The sequence below is a fragment of the Thunnus thynnus genome, chromosome 19, assembly GCF_963924715.1.
Source record: "Thunnus thynnus chromosome 19, fThuThy2.1, whole genome shotgun sequence".
Taxonomy (NCBI): domain Eukaryota; kingdom Metazoa; phylum Chordata; class Actinopteri; order Scombriformes; family Scombridae; genus Thunnus; species Thunnus thynnus.
The window spans coordinates 29,997,872-30,019,692 of record NC_089535.1 but is presented as its reverse complement, the minus strand read 5'-3'; the positions used below and the strand labels follow the sequence as shown (position 1 = coordinate 30,019,692).

Sequence of the window (21,821 nt, the reverse complement as noted above, 5' to 3'; positions counted from 1 at the left end):
CGCTACAGATTGCTTTGCTCTGTAGCGACTTGTGGTGGGAAATGGTGATCATTTTGGTCAGGAAGGTGTAAAGAACATTGTCCAGGATGTTGTCTCTGGCTATGGATAGGGGTAGCTCTCCAATGACAGGCATCAGTTCAAAGTCATCAAAAGAGCTGTCAATCAATATCCCTAATGGTAGTAGCACTGTCACCTGAATCAGTCGTGCATCAGATTCTGAACTAATAGGTAGTTGAGGTTGAGCTACCAGAAGCGGGGCAAGGGTTGGAAGAACGCCTGTGAACCAAGTATTTTCTGCCCCTTAAGGATCGCGACGCGGATGGGGACATCTGTCGATTTGACTATTCTGTGGGAATAGTCAAATTGACTGCACGGGCAATCTGACATGCATGGGGAATGGTCTAGCATGTGTTCTGGTTCAATGGTCAGGGGATATTTTTCAGCACTAGCCTGGGACCACAGAACCTGTTTGGGGCCTCATCTGGTGTTCTGATGATGTGTGGTGGAGAGCGCTGTCTAACACATCAGTCCAAAATCTTCCATAGGTGTTCAACTGGGTTGAGATCTGGTGACTGCAAAGGCCATAGCATATGATTCACATTATTTTCATACTCATCAAACCATTCAGTGACCCCTCGTGCCCTGTGAACTGGGGCATTGTCATTCTGGAAGAGACCACTCCCATCAGGATAGAAATGTTTCATCATAGGATAAAGGTGATGACTCAGAATAACTTTGTATTGATTTGCAGTGACCCTTCCCTCTAAGGGGACAAGTGGACCCACACAATGCCAGCAAAATGCCCCCCACAGCATAACAGAGCCACCAGATCCCCGCACTGTAGGGATCAAGCATTCAGACCTGTACCAGTTTTTCCCTTTAATTTGTCACCCATCTGTATATGATGAACTCACTGACACTGTGACATCATACATCAGTTTTTATGAGATTTGTGTGCCCACTAAGACTTTCTGCTCAGACAGCTTCATCAGGCCAAAGAAGAGGCCTACAAAAGTAGGAAGAGGATCCTGTACAACCAGGCTAGAAACACACTGGCAAAGGAGATCAGAGTAGCAAAGAGAAGCTACACTGAAAACCCTTCATTAGTGTGGAGAAGCCTGCAGGACATTGACAGGAAAGCCTCCACACACTGTGGAGAACCATCAGCTGGCCAACGACCTGGATGTGTTTTACTGCAGATTTGATAATTTCACATTCATGCCCTTCACCCACCAACCCATCTAATTCAGACATCACACAATCAGCTGCACCCCCTGCAATCACCTCCCCACCGACTCAGCACCTGCACACAGCACCCAAGAAGAGGATGTTTGTCAGCTCTTTTAGAGACAGAAGATCAGGAAGGCACCCAGCCCGACAGTTTGTCACCCTCCTGTCTGAAAGTCTGCGCTGACCAGCTGGCCCCCATCTTCACTCAGATCTTCAACATATCAATGGAGATGTGTGAAGTTCCCTCCTGCTTCAAATGCTCCACTATCATCCCAGACAGGACCGAATGGCCGAGGACCTGTCGCCCTGACATCTGTGGTCATGAAGTCCTTTAAGAGACTGGTGTTGACCCACCTGAAGGATATCACAGGCCGCCTGCTGGACCCCCTGCAGTTTGCCTTCCAGGCAAACAAGTTAGTGGATGATGCATCACCAAGGGAGGACGTCCTCCCTAACCAATCAACAACCAGAATGCAATATTGACATTCGGTCGGTCCAATGATAGTTTCCAGATTTCATCTTCTATTCTCTACCAATGTAAAGTACGTGAGAGTGACAAACTGTTAAGAGAAGAAGACTGGTAAGATATAGATAAATTACGTTTCACTTCTTTTATCGAGCAGTAGATAGCTGCTTGTGTTAGCCAACAGTTCTTGTAACAGCCCTGAAGGACTCTTTATACATCCATGGAAGGACTGTTAAGGACCGTTGCTAAGCTAATGGTGAGAATGGATCTGGATTGTGCAGCGCAGCAGCAGCAGGACGCCACCAGGGAATGGCTGGAGAGGAAGAGAACCAACCAGGCAAACAACTAGGAGAGTTAGCTTGTTTGTCATTGTTGCTAATGATATCAGACTGGTTAACCAACCGCCGCAAAGTTCTGCTAACTAATAAACAAGATGACCAACAGCCACAAATGGACGTGATGACATGGATACTTCATCTCCATGAAAGAAAGAGGAAGATGTCAGATAACGTGAGTCAGATACAGCTTCTCTCTCTGTCTCTCTGGTCACTAATTTAATCTCTGATGGTTGAATGTCTCTCTGTGTGGCTGATGTGTGAATTTATCACCTTAACAAGAATGCAGAAGATATATATATACATATATATATATATGTATGTGATGTACCTGTTGTTGTTGTGTGATTTGTGAATGAATGTGCAGGAGGTCTGGCTGCTTGCTTGCGACAATTTCTTCAGTTCGTTTTAAAGCTGAGCCGTATATTGAGTAATAAGCTTAAAGTAACTAGAATAACGAGTGTTAACATGTCAGCTTTGTAGACTATGTTTTTTATATAGATAAGAGTGTGTAAGTCATGTATTTGATACATGCATTAATACTTTTTTAGATCTGTGAATGTTTTTAGTGTTCAGTCTTGTATTCAGCACTGATCTGTACCTGTATCACATTATAAGCTTTGTGGTACTTTATATATTTCTGTATACTAAGAAAATACATAGGAAACACATGTAAATCATGTGATATGTTGTCATAAATCTGTTGTCACAATAGAACAATACTATAAGTTTGAATTTAACTTTGTCGGTAAAATGACACATTCTGAACCACTCCATGGCTAAAATGAGCTCTTCTTTGTTTAGAAACAATATGTATATGCTAAATAAAGAAGCAGCCTTTTCACCACTCAGGGGTTTTTGTTTTTGAAAGCAAATTGTTTTATTGGCATATAAAATTGCCCCCCACCCCTCCGATTTCATCAAGTGGGGGACAATGATATAGTTTGATGCAGTTTGTTGTAAGATTCCATGTTGGTTTTCCTCCTGTCCTTCCCAATTTTTTGAGTCACCAGCCGCCACTGGTATGCATACAGATGGGAGGTAGAACAGCTGACCCTGCAGGTTTCTGGGATCTGGACCTGAAGTGGGAGTTCAACATTGACACAGTCATCAAAAAGGCCCTGCAGAGGATGTGCGCCAGGTCAGGAAGTACGACCTGCCTCAGGTGCTGCTGATCCAATTTTACACTACAGTCATCAAATCTGTTCTCCATTACTGTCTGGTTTGGATCAGCCACCAAACAGGACAGGAACAGTACTGTATTACCCCACTACAACACTGCGCTCTCAGTCTTTAAAAGTAGAATGGGAGGCAGAGCCTTCAGCTATCAGGCTCCTCTCCTGTGGAACCATCTTCCAGATTTGGTCCGGGGGGACACCCTCTACGTTTAAGAGTCGGCTTAAAACTTTCCTTTTTGATAAAGCTTATAGTTAGGGCCGGCCAGGCGGGACTTCCCATGATACACTGAGGTCCCCTCTCCTCCTCCTCCTTTCCATCTGTATGCATTCATGTACCATCAATGCATGTTACTAACTTGGCTTCTTCCCCTGAGTTTTTTGTGCTTTTTCATCTCACAGGAAACCCTGGGTTGCCAAGCCTTTGCGGTGCTGTTATTGTTATTGTAATGATTGTTGTTACCCCCCCAGTTTGATATAGACATTGCATGTTTATTGTTTGTCCACTGTTGTGTGTATGAACATATACATACATACATACATACATACAAACACTTTTTATTTTATTGATTATATTTTTTTTTTGTTTGTTTCCACCTACTTTCCTGCACATAATGGCTATATGTTTATGTCTGCTTATGTCTGTTGGCATGCTGTACTTGATTATCTGTATATCTTCTGTATATGTATCTTTTGGTACGTTGTATGTCAGTACATTTAGAGCCACTGGAAACTAGATTCCTTGTGTGTTCAAACATACTTATCTAATAAAGCTGATTCTGATTCTGACTAGGTATTGTCATCCTGTCACCCTCAATCTGACCCTGGGTTTCACTGTCCCACAAATTATTGTTATGTTGTATAGTCAGATTGAAAAAACTACAAAATAAAATGCACTTTAAAATGCAAACTGACATATTAAATATGCTTCATTTTTGACACACATTGAAAGTGCTCAAAGCCAACAAGTGAAACCCCCTGCACTTGTATTTAGCGCACAGTCAAGTGCACAAAGCTTCTTTTCAGATCCGTCGTCATAATTTGAACACAAACACTTTTTGTCCTTTCCGAGCAGGAATGAAGAGACATCCCAGTCGTGACACTACAGCAATATCCAAAGTTTTCAGCATTTCAGGGTGTACCTCATCTGCACCCACCAGCTTGCCACTGAGGAACTTACTGAGTTCATAACATTATATTACATTCAATTGGCAGATGCTTTTGTCCAAAGAAGCTCTTAATAAGTGCATTCAAGCTCTGCCAGTACAAGAGCTAGATATATTCAAAATGTGTACACGCATCTATCCTAAACAAACAACTAAGAGTGCACAAAAAAGGTGATAAGAGTCCTGCCCTAGCTTAAGACCAGGATGAACTCCTCCTGAGAGGAAGACTGGAATAATGTATTATAGCACATGTGACAGCTGTAGGGAACATTACATCAGTGCACCAGAAACAGACAACAGACATCAGTTAACTGAACATGACTGAAGTTACACACTCCACTGTCACATGATGACAACTTTGCCTATGACTAATTAACAAACTTAATCCAATAATGAAGACAAGCAGAAAAACACAATGGTCGAGCTGATACAGGGGCTTCCACAAAGAGGGAGTTATAGTCGTGCAGGTGGGAGATAAGGTGTACTTCAATGAGCACCTGGGCCACCTCCCTTGTAAGGAGGCAAATTCTCCTGATGTTGTACAAGGGGCATCTACAAGAGAGGACTACTGCTGCAAAGTTTGCAGAGAATGACAGTTAGTCTTCCAGGATCAACAGGACCATCTTCCAAGACCCCCAGAATTAGACCAAAGTCCCTCACTATGGAGTTGCATCAGCACAGTATTGTCAATGTTAATCGACAGGTCACGGTGTGGGCATCCTTTCACACAAGCTCCCACAATGTTGCAGCCTGGATATCAACTGTTTACCTAAATGTGGTGAGCAATTCCTTGATGTTTTTGAACACAGCCTGGGCAGCTGCTGCTGCCAGATGTGCTGATATAAACCAACTATGGCCTGGAGTTCATTCCATCTCACTCCTGAGTGCTACAGAAAACTTCCGGTCATCATTCCAAGAGACTGGCAAAAGTGGCTGCCTGGTATGTAGAACTAATCCAGTTGACTGTACAGTCCCAGTGAGTGCTCTAGTTCTGGGCAGTGCTGTTTGCTTTCCAGGCAAGAGAGTTGTTGACTCAGCTTCTTCATGCTCTTGAGCCTGAGTTGGTTTGTGAACATGGGGCTGTCCCCTGACTTGGTGACCACTAATCAGAGTGCACATGATAAATCCACCACCCTAATTTTTTTACAACATAGTGGTTGCCTGTTTACCTTTCTTACCAGCTTCTGCTATACAGAGGTCTGGTGCATCCCACTTCTTAAGTTAAACACATCAGCAATTCTTTCCTGTGCTGTGTGTATTGAAACAGAAGGAGGTTCACCACTACTTGAGGCAATCATAGCTGGCATTGCAGTGAGGTTCAGTACACCCATTGTCTTAGATTAAATCTGATCCTTGTTATTCAGGCTTTCACTTCCACATGTAGGTATTGGATGTTGGCTGGAAACCTCTAGCCTGATGGTTGTTGAGATGGGGCAGAATAGCATCTACCCTCTGCAGCTTCCTGTATAAATATATTGTGCTTTCAGGACGTACACTTATCATTGCCTGAGAATTGATGGAGAGTTGATGGACATCTATAAACAAGAAGAGAGACTGGTGCAACAGTGGATTAAGTTGCAGGAAGCTGCTTCATCCTTTTCTGTGGAGTTTCAGTCAGCACCATCAGACCTGTAGCAAACACTGTCACCACTGCAGCTACAGTAACTAGGAAGCTCATCCACTCACAATGGACAAGTCAAGATTTTAGCAAAAACTTAAATGAACAAACTATTTTGTAATTTGTTAATCTATCCAGCAATTTTGTGTAACACATCTGGGTCCAACGTATGTTAATTGATTAATTAAATTACTAGGAATTATTGTTATATACAGCTGGGAAGTACTGACAAAAAATGTGGTATACATGAGAGCAGGCATACATCACTTCCCTGTCGTCAGAATGATCATTCCTCCCTTTGGGTGAAAACAGATGCTGCAAAAGTGCTGGCACCAAATTGGAAAAACTAGTGGCAAAACAAGTTGCTGCATTGCATTTTGCATCTCAAACAATTAAAAAAAAACAATTTACGATTTCCTTTAATTCCCCAAAGTCTGAAGGAATGGAATATGTCTGTGGCAAACGTTTAATCACAGGTTAATTAATTATGTTAGATGCTAGTTTATGATGTTGAAGTTATAATGTTATAATAATAATGTTGTAATATGTTGTTATAATGTTAAAAGTCAAAGTAGTGAATGTTGATGCTGCATTGAAAGGGCAGTACATAGAACATACTGAAAAACCAAGGAAATCTCTATTTGATGTTAGCCTGTAACAGCTGGAGTTCACTCCATCTCACTCTTGAGTGCTACACTTGGTAGCGAGTGCTTGCGAGTGCTCATAAAACTAAAGTAAAACAATGTCACCTGCCTGTTCCCTGAAGTGATTTTATGTCATGATTATTGTCATAAAAATCCAAATTCAAAGTGTGTCTAAATGCTGTCTCATTTCTGGCTGCTGGCATTTTCTGTGTCATTGATGAGTGTTTTTAAATGGTAAATGGTAAAGGGACTGTACTTGTATAACGCCTTTCTAGTCTTCTGAACACTCAAAGCACTTTTACATTACGAATCACATTCACCCATTCACACACATTGATACACTGAATGGGTACAGGGGCTACCATAATCATTCACACGCATTCACACACTGATGGCACAGCCATCAGGAGCAATTTGGGGTTAAGTATCTTGCCCAAGGACACATCGACATGTGGACTGGAGGAGCCAGGAATCAAACCGCTGATCTTCTGCCTGATTGGCACCTGATTGACAGCACCTGTGAGCATGGGCCCTGCTACAGTGGTCAGTAGGTGTCTGCTCCAAGAATCGGCATGCCATGTTTGACTGATCTGGATGGGCCCCGTGCTATAGGGCAACTTCAAGCTGGTGTTCCGCAAAACCAAGTTGCAGCATTATTTGGAGTGAGCCCTAGTACCATCTCCAAAGTGAAGGCCAAGTTCCATATAACGGGGGATGTCAGAGACAGGCCGCAAAGTGGGCATCCCAAGAAGACGACACCCCAAGAGGACCGTTTCCTCATCCTGTCAGCACTTAGGTACCGTAGGCTGTCTTCTACGGATTTGCAGTCAAGGTTTGCAGGACGATATGGGCGACGGCTATCTGCCCAGACAATCCGGAACAGACTGCATGCAGATAATCTCTGGTCTCATAGGGCTGCCAGGAGGCCTGCCATGACCGCCCTTCACCATCAGGTCCGTTTGCGCTGGTGTCGGCAACATGTGCACTGGAACCTGAACATGTGGAGGAACGTTATGTGCAATGAGTCCAGACTATACCTGAGGCACTGGAGACTGCAAAGCAAAGGCTTACAGCTCTGGCTACCCACCTGAAGAGATACACAGGAGAAGCAGAAGCCAGGAGAATAAATAGGATGTTCTCCACCGAACCATACAAAGTGTATTCTCAGTGGCAAGGTAATATGAGAACAGATCCTCCCAGGGCTGAGACTGAACAATACTGGAAGAGCATATGGGAGAAGGAGGCATCACATAATACCAATGCTCAGTGGCTAGTGGATCTAAGAGCAAACCACAGCAATCTCCCAGAGCAAGATCCAGTAACCGTTACAATGGCAGACATCCAAGAACGAGTGTCAGGTATGAAGAGCTGGACAGTACCGGGACATGATCCACACCTACTGGCTAAAGAAACTAACTGCACTCCATGAATGCCTGGCAGCACAAATGAACCAACTGCTGATGGATGGGACCCACCCAGAATGGTTAACCCAAGGACGGACTGACCTGATCATGAAGGACCCCCAGAAGGGCATGATCCCATCCAACTACCGGCCAATAACCTGCCTCTGCACAACATGGACGCTCCTGTTAGGTATCATAGCGGCTAAGATGAATAGGCACATGGCCCAATACATGAGCAGGGCCCAGAAATGAATTGGTAGTAATACCAGGGTGCTAAGTACCAGCTACTGGTCGATAGAGCAGTCACCCAAGACTGCAAGACCAGGCAGACCAACCTGTGCACCACCTGGATTGACTACAAGAAAGCCTATGACTCAATGCCACACACATGGATACTGGAATGCTTGGAAATGTACAACATCAACAGGACACTAAGAGCCTTCATCAAGAACTCAATGGGGCTGTGGAAAACAACTCTGGAGGCCAACTCAAAGCCAATGGCACAAGTTACCATCAAGTGCGGCATATACCAAGGTGATGCACTATCCCTGCTGCTGTTCTGCACAGGCCTGAACACCGTCAGCCAGATCATCTCAAAGAGTGGCTACAGGTACCGGTTCCGAAGTGGAACAACCATCAGTCACCTCCTCTACATGGATGACATCAAGCTGTATGCTAGGAATGAGCGAGACATCACTCACTGATCCACATCACCAGGATATACAGCAACAATATTGGAATGTCATTCAGACTAGATAAGTGTGGTCGGATGGTATCAAAGAGAGAGAAGATGATCAGAACCAAGGGGGTTGAACTACCAGAAGGCAGCATTGCAGATGTTCAGGACAGCTACAAATGCGTTGGGATACCGCAGGCAAATGGGAACCTTGAGGAGGCTGCAAGGAAGTCAGCCACCACCAAATACCTACACAGAGTAAGGCAGGTCCTGAAAAGTTGGCTGAATGGGAAGAACAAGATACAAGCCATCAACATGTATGCCCTGCCAGTCATCAGATACCCCGCTGGTATAGTAAGCTGGCCAAAGGAGGAGATAGAGGCCACTGATATCAAGACAAGGAAGCTCCTCACAATGCATGGAGGGTTTCATCCCAAGTCCAGCACCCTGAGACTGTACACTAAGCAGAACGAGGGACGCCAAGGACTTGTGAGCATCAGAGCCACTGTCCAGGACGAAACAACCAAGATCCAGGAATACATCAGGAAGATGGCCCCCAAAGATGAACTGCTAAGTGAAAACCTCAGGCAGCAGAAACCCGATGATGCAGAGGAGGAGGAGGTACCATCATGGAGGGCCAAGCCCCTACACTGCATGTACCACTGACAGATAGAAGTGACTAATATCAAGAAATCCTACCAGTGCCTGGAAAAAGCTGGACTGAAGGACAGCACAGAAGCACTAACCATGGCAGCACAAGAACAGGCACTTTGAACAAGATCAATAGAGGCTGGGATCTACCACACCAGACAGGACCCCAGGTGCAGGCTGTGCAAAGGTGCTCCTGAGAGAGTTCAGCACATAATAGCAGGGTGTAAGATGCAGGCAGGAACAGCGTACATGGAACGCCATAACCAAGTGGCTGGCATAGTGTACAGGAACATCTGCACTGAGTATGGGCTGGAAGTCCCAAGGTCAGAATGGAAGACACTGATTTAATCACAAACAATCACATATATCAATATGTGTCCCCAAATTAAGATATTTTAATTCAAACAAATTACATTATTGTGATACATGAGTAAAGCATTGAATAGAAATATGTAAAGGTGGCATTAGAAATCAATATTGTTTTATTTCCAAATCTTCAGACATTTTTCCAACTAAATCTTTTTTCATTGAACATATAAGCCCATCACTTAGCCTACAATGTGGCCAGAACATTTTTTCAATAATTTAACATATGCTTATCACTTAGCCTATGTTGCAAACGATCCAAGATATCCAGTATTTATCCAGTAATGCCTATTAAACAGCAAAAGTCCTTTTCTCTGAGCTTCAATTTGAAAATATAGTAAAAGTGCAAACTCTCAGCTCTGTTACAAGCTTTGAATGAATTGTTTGGGGCTTGGAGCAAGTGATTTTAATGCTTTTTACATTGGGTGCTTTTGTATGTTGCACTTGTATGACTGATCTGAAATTTGGACATGTTTGTCTGCAGATTGAAAGAAAGCAATCCGGAGCACCGGTGAATATTTTGGTTTAGTAAGGTTTAATCTGTCCCTCACACAATCAAACACAAGTACTACAAAACAAAATACGCTTCAACAAAACAACCCTGCCACTATCCATCTGCAGCCATTCTGTATTTCTACTAATGGAAGCTGGCAACCCTACACACATTTAGCTGGGAAAAAAACATCAGTAGTCAGTGTGTGCAGCCAGGACTGGGAGAGGCTGCATAGAAAGCTGATGGGGACGGGAGAAAATGGAGCTGCTGCCTGGTGCATGGATGGCCAGTGGGCAGCAGTCTACAGGAAGCATCATCTCTTGCTGCTTTCACTTGCACTCGGACACAACTTTTCATACATATATTTTTGAATAACATTGTCAAAATCAGGGTGGCTGTTGGGGTGTCAAGGCTTTTTTTAGGGGTGGTGGCTGCCACCCTATGCCACCACATGCCACCCCATGCCACCCCAGTAGATCCGTCCCTTCTACAGTATATATAAAGCGTACATTAAAACATACAGAAGGGAAAGATTGAAACACTGACAAACAGAAAGGAAAGACTGGAACACTATACAATTTCTCCAGTTTAAAACTAGGGCGGCTGTAGCTCAGGAGGTAGAACGGGTCGTCCACCAATCAGAGGGTCGGTGGTTCAATCCCCAGCTTCTCCAGTCCACATATTGAAGTGTCCTTGGGCAAGACACTGCACCCCAAATAGCTCCTGATGGCTGTGCCATTGGTGTGTGAGTGTGTGTGTGTGAATGGGTGAGCATAGAAAGATTTTGGGGAGCTTTGGATAGGAAGCGCTGTATAGCTCCTGATGAGCAGGTTGGCACCTTGCGTGGCAGCCTCTGCCATCAGTGCATGAATGTGTGTGTATGCGTGAATGTTGCCATATATTGTAAAGCACTTTGAATACTCGGTAAGACTAGAAAAGTGCTATATAAGTGCAGTCCATTTACCATTTAAATGTGCACATTTTAAAATTAATTTTCTATAAATTCTACAGTAATACATGCAACTTTAAAATACAAAATAATCCATGGAAACCAACTCCAACATGCAAAAATGATGGGCTTCAAAAATCACAGATCTAAGGAGAAACATAACATTACAAGTATACAGCACACAAACTGTTAATTGAGCATGCTCCAATCCAAGAACAGATAGAAGAGGAAATAGACATACTGTAAAAGCTGGCCATTACATAGTTTTGGCAGCGATCACCAGTAAATTCATTTGGACACCTGAGTAAGAAACAGAAGAAAGGAGACGAGAAGAGAGGGGGAGTTAGTTTTGCAAGAGCTGTGAAAGACCCACAAAAGTCATCACTGGTGTTGGCAGGAAGGGCTAGACCAATATGTCTAGCTATAGTCTGTGAGCCTGAGTTCAGACCTTCATACAGGTGCATTGAATTATAATCTTCAATTTAGGGAGATTATGAGAAACAGTTCTATTTTGTGCAGGCATTCTATCAAGCTCTATAGATTTGAATACTCTCTTAGCAGCAGACTGAAATTTGCATGTACGTAAGCAGCCACTCAGGAATGCAATAAAATCCTATATAAGGGGAGTCATGAACCCACCCAAAAAGCAATATAGGCCCAGATGTATGGCAGTTACAAAGCATGGCAATCAGAAAGAGCACCGAGGGCTCCCAGTAATAGCTCTGTTAGTCCTGATGTGGCATTAGCCCCACCAGTGATCCCCTGGGTCTCCTCTATGTGAGACATGATTTTTTTCAAAACAACAACAAAAAAAACAAGTTTGATCTTGAAACATCACAATCATTGAAGCTTTCCCAACCAAAGTCAGTTTAGCACCAGACCACTCGGAAAAACTTCTAATGCAGAGTGTTAGAGGCATAGACTGTATATAAAGGTCAGAGGGGATGGGGTGAGGCTGAATGGGAAGAGTAGTAGTGGGTAGTAGGTCATACCTCCAGAAAAGACACACCACTTCAACCTGAGATGAAGGCAATTCACTGCTCTGAACAGTATGGAAGGGGTATGATGAGATGTGAAGTACATGCGAATTTCAGTGCACTACTCCGCAAAGAGGAGTACTTCAGCCTTTAGATTCGGAGGGATCCACCTGAACTCATAGAACTAGGATTACAGCAGGAAAAATGCCTAGCTTATCACCAGATTGTTCTATCACTGCATATAAAGGAAATATGGATTCATCCATCATTTCTTGGAGAAAATATGGGGTGAAACACCAGCAATGACATGTGGGTTTGAATACAGTTGTGTTCACATACGTTTTGGGTCTGAGACTTTCTTAAGCACAGCTTGTTCACATCGGTGCCCAGTGAATCCCGCCAAGCACCTGGTTGATGGGTAGAAAGGAAAAGAGATAAACAGCACTGACATGTTACACACAACACACATGGACAAACACAAAGAAATACAATCCTTTTAATTACGTGTACTTCTCCAGTGCACTGTCACAAAACATGGAAGGATCAAAGATACAACCCTATCACCAAACATACATTGATATTGGATGATTCTACAAAACCCTGTATTATGTTCAGTGACAAAGTTTGTAAATGTCCAATTCCAACATTTATAAAATGCTTACTTTCCATAATATCTGTGCAGGGTAGCTACAACGTGGTTAAAGTAGCAAATTAACTATGTTTGAGGTATGGTGAAGGTTAAATAACTAAAGCACTTTGTTCATTTTTGGCAAATACAGGTTACAGTTAATAAAATGACTAACACTAATTGTGGGTTTGTGACAGGAGACAAAAACCGCTTTCCTGCTTGAGTCAAATGTGTTAAACGACCTCACTACATAAAGCGCAAATTACAAACATTGGCATTGGAGGTAAATCATGATATGCAGAATCATCCACTATGGTTTTGAAAATGTCTTTAGTGCCCCAAAGTCCCCTAACCCGGATGTGAGTTCATATTTTTCTGAAAAAATGTTGGAAACCATTGCCAGATAGGCTTCAAAACCACCACACCATGCAAGAGGAAGGTCACGTCTGACAGAAGAAGCCAAAGTAGCACTAGTGCTACTGAGCTAATCCGCTAGCACCCTTCTGTTGGCAGACTACCAAAGCTGTGTGTTTAACTCAATATTATTTTATTAATTTTTGAAAATTAATTAATTAATATGACATTTGTTGTCTTTTCACTACAATGTTATTGTATTGTTGCTTTGCTTTTTTCATTCCAGAGATGAATTCTAAACATACTTGCTGGAAGTCTCCTGCTGGCCACCCCACAAATTACAGAATTTGAGGGAGGTTCAGCAGGACAAATATGGATCTTCTTCTCCTTCAAATAGTCTTCAGCTGCCCACCCCCATATGCGTGGCAGCCTTCTGGTGGCTACAGAGTGTACAAGTGCATTATAGTTTCTGACAATGATGCTGTTGACGGTTTCTGTGAACACACTATCCAGAGCTCAGTTCTACATTTTCCAGTAAAAAGCTAGTTTTTGTGCCCTTGAGTCCAGTAAATGGAACGTTGGAGAGGCTAGGTCTCTCATCAGTGCACTATTCAAAATATCAGGGCTCTATCCTCTGCAACCTCCACACAGATGTGTGCAGAGGCACACAGATCCCACATCTTGCCTTTTAACTCATCTTGCTCCAGCTACTGGGAGAGAAGAATGTTTTGCATTATCTTGTTCTGTCCTGAGAGTTCTGAGGTTTGATGACATCACAGTTTTTGCTGCGAATTAAATGTTTCCTCTGGGGGTGCACTTTGACACTACAGTGGGTTTTCCCCCTCTTGATGATAGCTCAGATCACTTTGAAACTGCCATTCAACCTTGGGTACAAGCTCTGACCTTGGCCAAGCATGAAAGTTAGGTGCCCTTTCCACTCCATCTTGCCTCATGATCAAGGACAACAGAAGTTCCATGACCTGAACACTAAAATCATAACCATTAGGTTTAGATCCAGAGTTTTTTCCTTTGATGGGTTCTTTCCCTTTTCCCCAAAGGAGTGAGAAACAAGGTTATTCACCTTCTCAGTTCGGTGTAAACATTATCTTATTATGTCATCTACAGCATTCTTCAGACAAATCAGCAGTTTGTTCAGAAGAATCCAGGAGGCTGCCCAGGACCAAACATCAGATTGCTCGTCTGCTCTTCTTCTGCATGGCTCTCACAAAGACCTATGTGTTGGTGGGAATTCTCTAGAGGATTGTCTTCCTCTATACCTCAGCACTCCTCAGAGAAACTACAGTGACACTCCTGAGATATCTTTGACGCACTGAATCAATGTGTTTGATGAGAGGCGATCAGCTGGGGACCTCACAAATTCACTACTATGGAGGGCATGGTTATGCATACCATACCAGGGGTGGGTTCAAAAAGCCAGTTCCATTTGGGTGATGGTTCAATACCAGATTTGCTACACTTCAAGGCTGATCAAGTAAGTAATATTTTGTACTTACCAGAAAGATGGACTGAAACACACCCTACTTGCTTCCTTAAGTGACACAAGAGGCTTAAGTCTGGCAGAGATAGGTTATTAAAGTGTGTGTTACTTTCAGTTTCATTGCTGTTGATGTGAAGTTTACGGACTGTGAGTCCAGTTGTTGCTGCTGAAAATACTATGGAAGTATTATTGCTGTTTGCTGCTAGTTTTGGTTGTGTTTATCATGCTAAATTGGTTTGTCTTTGTCCATCTGCTTGGACTTCTTTGTGTTAGCTTGCCATCGCAGGTTGTATTTTATTTGAGAAATCAGACTGTGGCCGGTGAATAATGATGTTCACATGCCATATTTCTATGGAAATAAAAGCAAGTGCCACTCTCTCTCCACAATCGCTGAGGTCTTTCATTCTTTGAAGTTTTCGCCCTCTCTTCTCTACTAACCCCACTGTCATGTACACACACACATTTAGACGCTCACACACGCTAGTCTGTAGTGAGACACCTGATGCTAAGTAACAGAGATGCTCAGCTTTGTTTTATGCTAATATAGTGATCAGAGGCACGTGTTGACTGGCATTCGCCATTTTATCAGAGCCTCTGTTCAAATCTCACAGTCAGCCCTGTTGACTGGAACTCTCATGTGATGTAACCCTACGTGGTTTACGTCCGCCATCTTGCTCCTCCTCCTCCTTTCATACCCATGCACACACACACAGACACACACTCACATCTGCATGTGCCATATGCCTGCTTGTTTATAGTTGCTTGTTGTTTATTGTTGCTTGTGTTTGATAGTTGTAGTTGTACGATAGACATTTGTTAATTGAAGCATTGTTGATTTATAATTGATATTGCTACAGTTAATAAACTTTGTTGTGCATTTAAAGAGAAGTTTCTTGTGATTGTTTGCATACATACTGTGATAGTAGCTTGGTGACAGGGTCAGTGCTCGAATTCAAACCTTCACTGTTCATCCTATAATGTTAATATCTCTCAGATGTTGACATTCTTGAATGAACAACCCTTCTTGAGATGATATTCAGCGACATTAATAATAGTCATTAATAACTGTATAGATTTTTAATAAATAAATAAAATTATGAATATTTATCTTCGATAATTATTAAAATTAATAATAATCACAATTATTAAAATTATGAATAATTATCTTTGATAATTACTACTAATAATTATTCATTTTAATTTTCTTTCACCGGTTTAAACAACAAACATGGCAGAACATTATATCAGCTATAACTAATTAACATTAATGTCCAGTAATTGTACCAAAAGCCAGAAATTAAATTTGGCTTTTCAATGGTTAATGTGCTCTCTGCACAGCTGATTGTGGCGCATTAGTTTCAGGAGCTTTTCAGCTTATCAGCTTAAAAGATGATGGTTCTAAATCAGGAACTCCAGTATTTGGAGCAAATACCTCCTGAAAAATAAGGTTAATGGTCAGACCCAACAAAAAGTACAAAACTTAATTTTGTCTTGGGCTCCTGTCCATGTCCTACCTGCAGAGAAACTTTGTGCTGCCAGGCATGATTTCAAGGGTGAAGCACTCCCCTCCATTAACACAGTAGTTCTTCTGGCTGTCGCTGCAACGCGTCACATGACTGGAGGTCTTTGCTGTAGTGGTAGTGCTGGTGGCAGCTGCAGAAGACACCCATTATTAGTGCAAAAAAAAGACAGACACAACCTGCATTGACTACTTAATGGAATACTCTACCAAAAACCCATGTTTCAAACTGTTTCAATCAACTGTACCCAACTGTAGTCAGAATAGATTCTACTCTATGGCTCAGTATGACTCCTGCAAATAGATAATTATCAAAATGTCTACAGAAATGTCTCAAACCACTTCTTCACTACTAGACTCACCATCTATATGTTCAATACATTCACACTATTTTAACCAATATATCGCTAAACACACAGTTTCCATTTACATGTGTTTGTTTGTTTGTTTGTTTTGGTTTTTTTGTCATTTGCCATTCAAGACCACAACTGAGCCATAATTTGGTGGAAATATGAGTATGTATTTGGAACATAATGAGTATACAGTGTAGTAGTGTATTGTGTGGCAGAAGAAGGTAGAGAACTTCATAAGAAAAATTTAAAACTCTTTTGTCGTGAAACAAACTGGGTCACTGTTATGAGAGTCAACTGTAACTGTTGTGAATCCAGCCTGAGGAAGCAGGCTGCAAATGTTTCAGAGCCACCTTTCAAGCCTACAAGCAGTGAGTATGTGGAATATTTTGGTGGAGTATTCCTTAAATCACTGGTAGCCAGTAAGTTACACATATTACTTTTACAGGAGGACTTAATTCTGGTAGAATTTCTGCATTATCAAAAGGTGAATATGTCTTGAGATATTGTCCACACAGAAAAACAGTCATTTAGCAGCTAAAATGCGTACAAGTTGTTGCTCTTCAAACACTGCATTAACACAAAACAATCCCTGGCAATGAGACAGCATCATATTCAGTTTCAAACATTTCCAAAGAAAACAAAGTGACGAGTAATTCTTGAATAAGAAGTCAGAAATGGCAGATGGATATGTATTTTCTCTGTCTGACTCATCTCAGGCCAACATTACTGAATGAAAAAACTTTTTACTGCCACAGCTTTCCAAACACCTATCCCCTCCACAGCATACTGTAGATGAAGATCAGAAAATTTAAACAGACGTTAACACAATGCCTTATCGTCATATCATTTGTGGCAACACAAAATGTACCACTGGTGTCTGGTGAACACTATAGTTCAAAGACTGAGAAAATGAGTGACAGAGGGATGAGACGATATACAGTACCAGAGCATGATGTCATAGTATAAAAACAAAAATAGTAAATTGTACAAATATGTGACCATTTGCATCATGGAGCTGAAAAATTGTTTGAAATACAGTAGGGCTTGGGAATACTTTTCGACCTGTGCCCAGTCAGTGCTTGGGCACAGTAGATGGCACTGTTTTCTGCCCTTCCAGTGACTCATGAGTCACAAAACATGACCCACAAAACACAAAAACTGACCCAAATATGTGTTTTGTGGTCTGCAGGCAATCTGACACGCAGGGAGTGGAGTCATGGCTGGAGTTAGACAAGAGAAGAAAAAAAAAATCACTCTTAAAGGCCCTATACACTTAATTAAAGAGGCATCATACAGCAAACCAAACATGAAAATTAATAACTACAAGTCTGTAACCACATAAGCTACTCCATGCAGAATGAGAATGAAATATATACTTTATCAATAAAAGACTATACTTTGCGTTGCAGATGAGCATGGAAAAAGGATAAGGTTACTGTATCAAATCATTTAGTCAGATATAAAGGTTTTTGTTTTTTAATATCCAGCATAGTGGCACAGGGTTTAGTGGGATACAGTATCAGAAAAAGCCACATTCCGACAGCCAAAAGCAATAATATTGTATGTCCAGAACACATTGACTCAGGCCATTTATTATAAATGGAATTATAGAGAACTAGGTTGACCGTCCTCAAGATTTCCCAGCATGCAACAGTAAGAACAATCACTTTGGTGCTTCTGAGTGTTATTTAACTGTTTTATTTCATTTTGCTGTTGTAGGACATTGTTTAACTAACGTGTCATGGGTACATAGTGGTGGTTGTATTTATGATTACTTATGTTTATTCTATTTAAGAATAACTGTCTAATGGTCAAAGCACCATGATCCAAAGTGATATCAAGGAAAGACTTACCACCTGATGTGACTCACCACAGTATTGCTGTAAAGGTGCAATACTCAAGCACATGCATATATTGACTTCTATGGAGGCTTGAGCACTTGCTCATTTGGCCTCCTAGAGAGAAAGTGCCCCTTTCCTGGGGTGTTTTCTTTAAAATAAATAAATACCTATTATGCTACATCCAGTGCGACACAACAACATACTCAGTACCTCATCTTGTTTCTGATTGTAGATGACAGAGAATTTATATCAGTAAGTGTTAGTGTTAGTAGTTTACCTGCAAGGTTAAGTGACTGTTGTTGACAGAACTCAGTAGCGTGGAACTAATGTTTGGCAGGACTATTATTGTCGTCACACATCCCATGCAAAGCAGTTATAGATACTGTCACATAACACTTTTCTCCAAGTTGTTTAAGTTAGTTATTGAGTTGTGAAAAAGGTATGCATCTTTATTCCCCAAAAGTTACAAGATAACGCAGATATGATACACTTAAGAAATACGATGAAATTAAGGACATTTTTCTCCTTCTGCAACAAGTAGCCAGTGAGGTGCAATGTTCAATGTTAGCTAAATTAATCTGAGTTTCTAACTTCAAATTGATCTGCATTAAGTTAACTATAGTCAGCAGTAATGTTGTCATTGTGTCTGTGTTATTAATGTCAGACATTAATAACACTTAATGTATGATTATATGTACAGTAAGCATACATATTTCCTTTCTTCATATTTTATGTGTTATGTTTGCTCAATAGGTTAAGTCCTATTTATCAGGTCGATTTCAGTTTGTACATGTTAATGATGAATCCTCCATCAAGGCAAAAAATAGAGACGGAGTTCCACAAGGTCCTGTAATTGGACCAATACTATTCACCTTGTATATGCTTCCTTTAGGTAATATTATAGGAAACACTCCATAAATTTTCATTGCTATGCAAATGATACCAATCAGTTAACTAAACTCCAAGCATGCCTTAAGGACATAAAGACCTGGATGACCTGCAATTTTCTGCTACTAAACTCAGACAAAAGTGAGGTCATTGTGCTTGGCCCTAAACACCTTAGAAACACATTATCTAATGATATAGCTACTCTAGATGGCATTACCCTGGCCTCCAGTACCACTGTAAGGAATCTGGCAGTTATGTTTGATCAGGATGTGTCCTTTAACTCCCACATAAAACAAATTTTAAGGACTGCCTTTTTTCACTTATTGCAAAAATCAGGCACATCCTTTCTCAAAAAGATGCAGAAAAAATTAATCCACACATTCGTTACTTCCAGGCTGGATTATTACAATTCATTATTATCAGACTGCCCTAACAAGTCTCTAAAGACTCTCCAGCTGGTCCAGAATGCAGCTGCACATGTACTGACAGAAACTAGAAAAAGAGATCATATTTCTCCTGTCTTAGCTTCACTGCATTGGCTTCCAGTAATATCCAGAATTGAATTTAAAATCCTTCTCCTCACCTACAAAGCTCTTAATGGTCAGGCACCATCATATCTTAAAGAGCTCATAGTACCCTATTACCCCGCTAGAACACTGCGCTCCCAGAATGCAGGCGTACTTGTGGTTCCTACAGTCTCCAAAAGTAGAATGGGAGGCAGAGCCTTCAGCTATCAGGCTCCTCTCCTGTGGAATCATCTTCCAGATTCGGTCCAGCCCTTAGTTGTGCTGCTATAGGCCTAGACTCCCGGGGGACTTCCCTTGATGCACTGAGCTCCTCTCTTCTTTCCATCTGTATGTATTCATATACCATTACTGCATGTTACTAACTTGACTTCTTCCCCGGAGTTCTTTGTGCTTTCTCATCTGCAGGAAACACCAGGGACCAGGCTCTGGCCCGTGGCCATGGGGATGTCCTTCTCCAGCCATTACTGCTGTTTGTTGTTGCTAGTCATGTATCTGTTGTTGTTGTTGTTGTTGCTGCTGCTACTCCCCCCTTTCTCTCTCGCTCAACCCAACTGGTCAAAGCATATGGCTGCCCACCTAGAGCCAGGTTCTTCCCATTAAAGGGGAGTTTTTCCTTACCGCTGTTGCCAAGTGCTTGCTCATGGGGGAATTGTTGGGTCTCTGTAAATTAAAGTGTATGGTCTAGACTTGAGGCCTGTATTACGAAGCAAGTTCAACATACCTGGGATATCTTTTCGTTATCTGGCTTCACTGAACCTAACATTGGCTGTCCAGATAAGCAGCACTACGAAGCTGGTTATCTACTTGCTCAGTCGACCCGGGGTTTTACTATCCAGCTACGAGCGCGTACATGTGAAAGAGACGGGGTTGTTCATTATGAGCGACATCATCAGAACCATGAATGAAGTACTTCATATGATATGAGATGAAACATTGATACCAAGTACCTGCAGAAAACGTATGTTTAAGAGACAGCAAAAAGTCATATTCATCCAAGTGAAATGTAAACGAGCCTGTAATCATACAACAGAATAAGAAGATGTAGAAACACTAGCAATAATTTCCACATATTAAAAGTAGGCTTCGGCTTAAAATACATGTAGGAATTATTATATATGACTTAAGTACAGAGAGAGTAATTTTTGCTATTTAGTTGGATGATGAAGAAACCATTCTGAATAGGCCTATGTCACATAAAAAAAGAAAGAAGTAGTTAATGACTGATGAGTCTATCTGACCCAAATGTTGCATTTATAATCATGGGAGCCAATTAACAGTGTGTGGATTATTTTTCTGATAAAAGACAATATTCCGTTTTTATTTCCAATTATCACCACACAGTTGTCTCATTTTATTCTGAGCTGCAGTGATGGAATCAGAGTGTAAAATTATCCACACTGCCAACTGTCACTCCGGGGATAAAATGAATTGTATACTAGCCTATTAAAATGCAGCTAAAATCATTGTTATGTGATTAGTGTCATAAACGATCTCTCTGTTTGTTAGAAGCTCTGTTTTAAACCAGAGTGGAAATAGAAAGTCTGAAACAATAAAATGTTTCTACTGACCTATTAAAATATATATTCATATTAATAAATAAATAATAAATATATATTTTTTACATGTCAGTTTATTGTAAACTCAGGACTTTTGTCCATGTCGGGATCCTGTAGGAATGATTGGAATGACTCTTTTTCTCCCAGGGATCTGACTGGTCAGTGGTCAGAGTGTTGACACATTGTGATCTGATCCTGTGAAGTTAACCTGCTCCGGAGCAGGTTTGCTGTTCAGCATAAGTTACCATGGTGATGAACCCTGGTAAGAAGTGAACCAGCGTCGTAGGACTGAAAACCCAGAGTTAAACCTGAAGTTACCTCACTAACCCCAAATCCTGCTTCATAGTACAGGCCTCTGCTCTATGTGAAAAGTGCCATGAGATGACTTTTGTTGTGATTTGGCGCTATATAAACAAAATTGAATTGAATTGAAATGTTGAATGTTAACTGTTCATTAAATGTTATTTTATATTTAGGCAAATAGTTAAATTCAAGCTCTTTTTCAGTA

General features: G+C 41.5%; 1 protein-coding gene across 1 annotated transcript in view; it reads right to left on the bottom strand.

Moving 5' to 3' along the window:
* Positions 1–11,653: 11,653 nt before the first annotated feature.
* LOC137171049 (pro-neuregulin-3, membrane-bound isoform-like) overlaps positions 11,654–21,821 on the bottom strand; it is a 30,111-nt gene continuing 19,943 nt past the window's right edge. Inside the window, exons 2-3 of the mRNA XM_067574776.1 lie at positions 16,144–16,282; positions 11,654–12,556 (exon numbers count right to left, since the gene is read on the bottom strand). Of these exons, the coding sequence (XP_067430877.1) occupies positions 12,481–12,556; positions 16,144–16,282 (215 nt within the window). The 3' untranslated portion in view covers positions 11,654–12,480. The remainder of the gene's footprint in view (positions 12,557–16,143; positions 16,283–21,821) is intronic.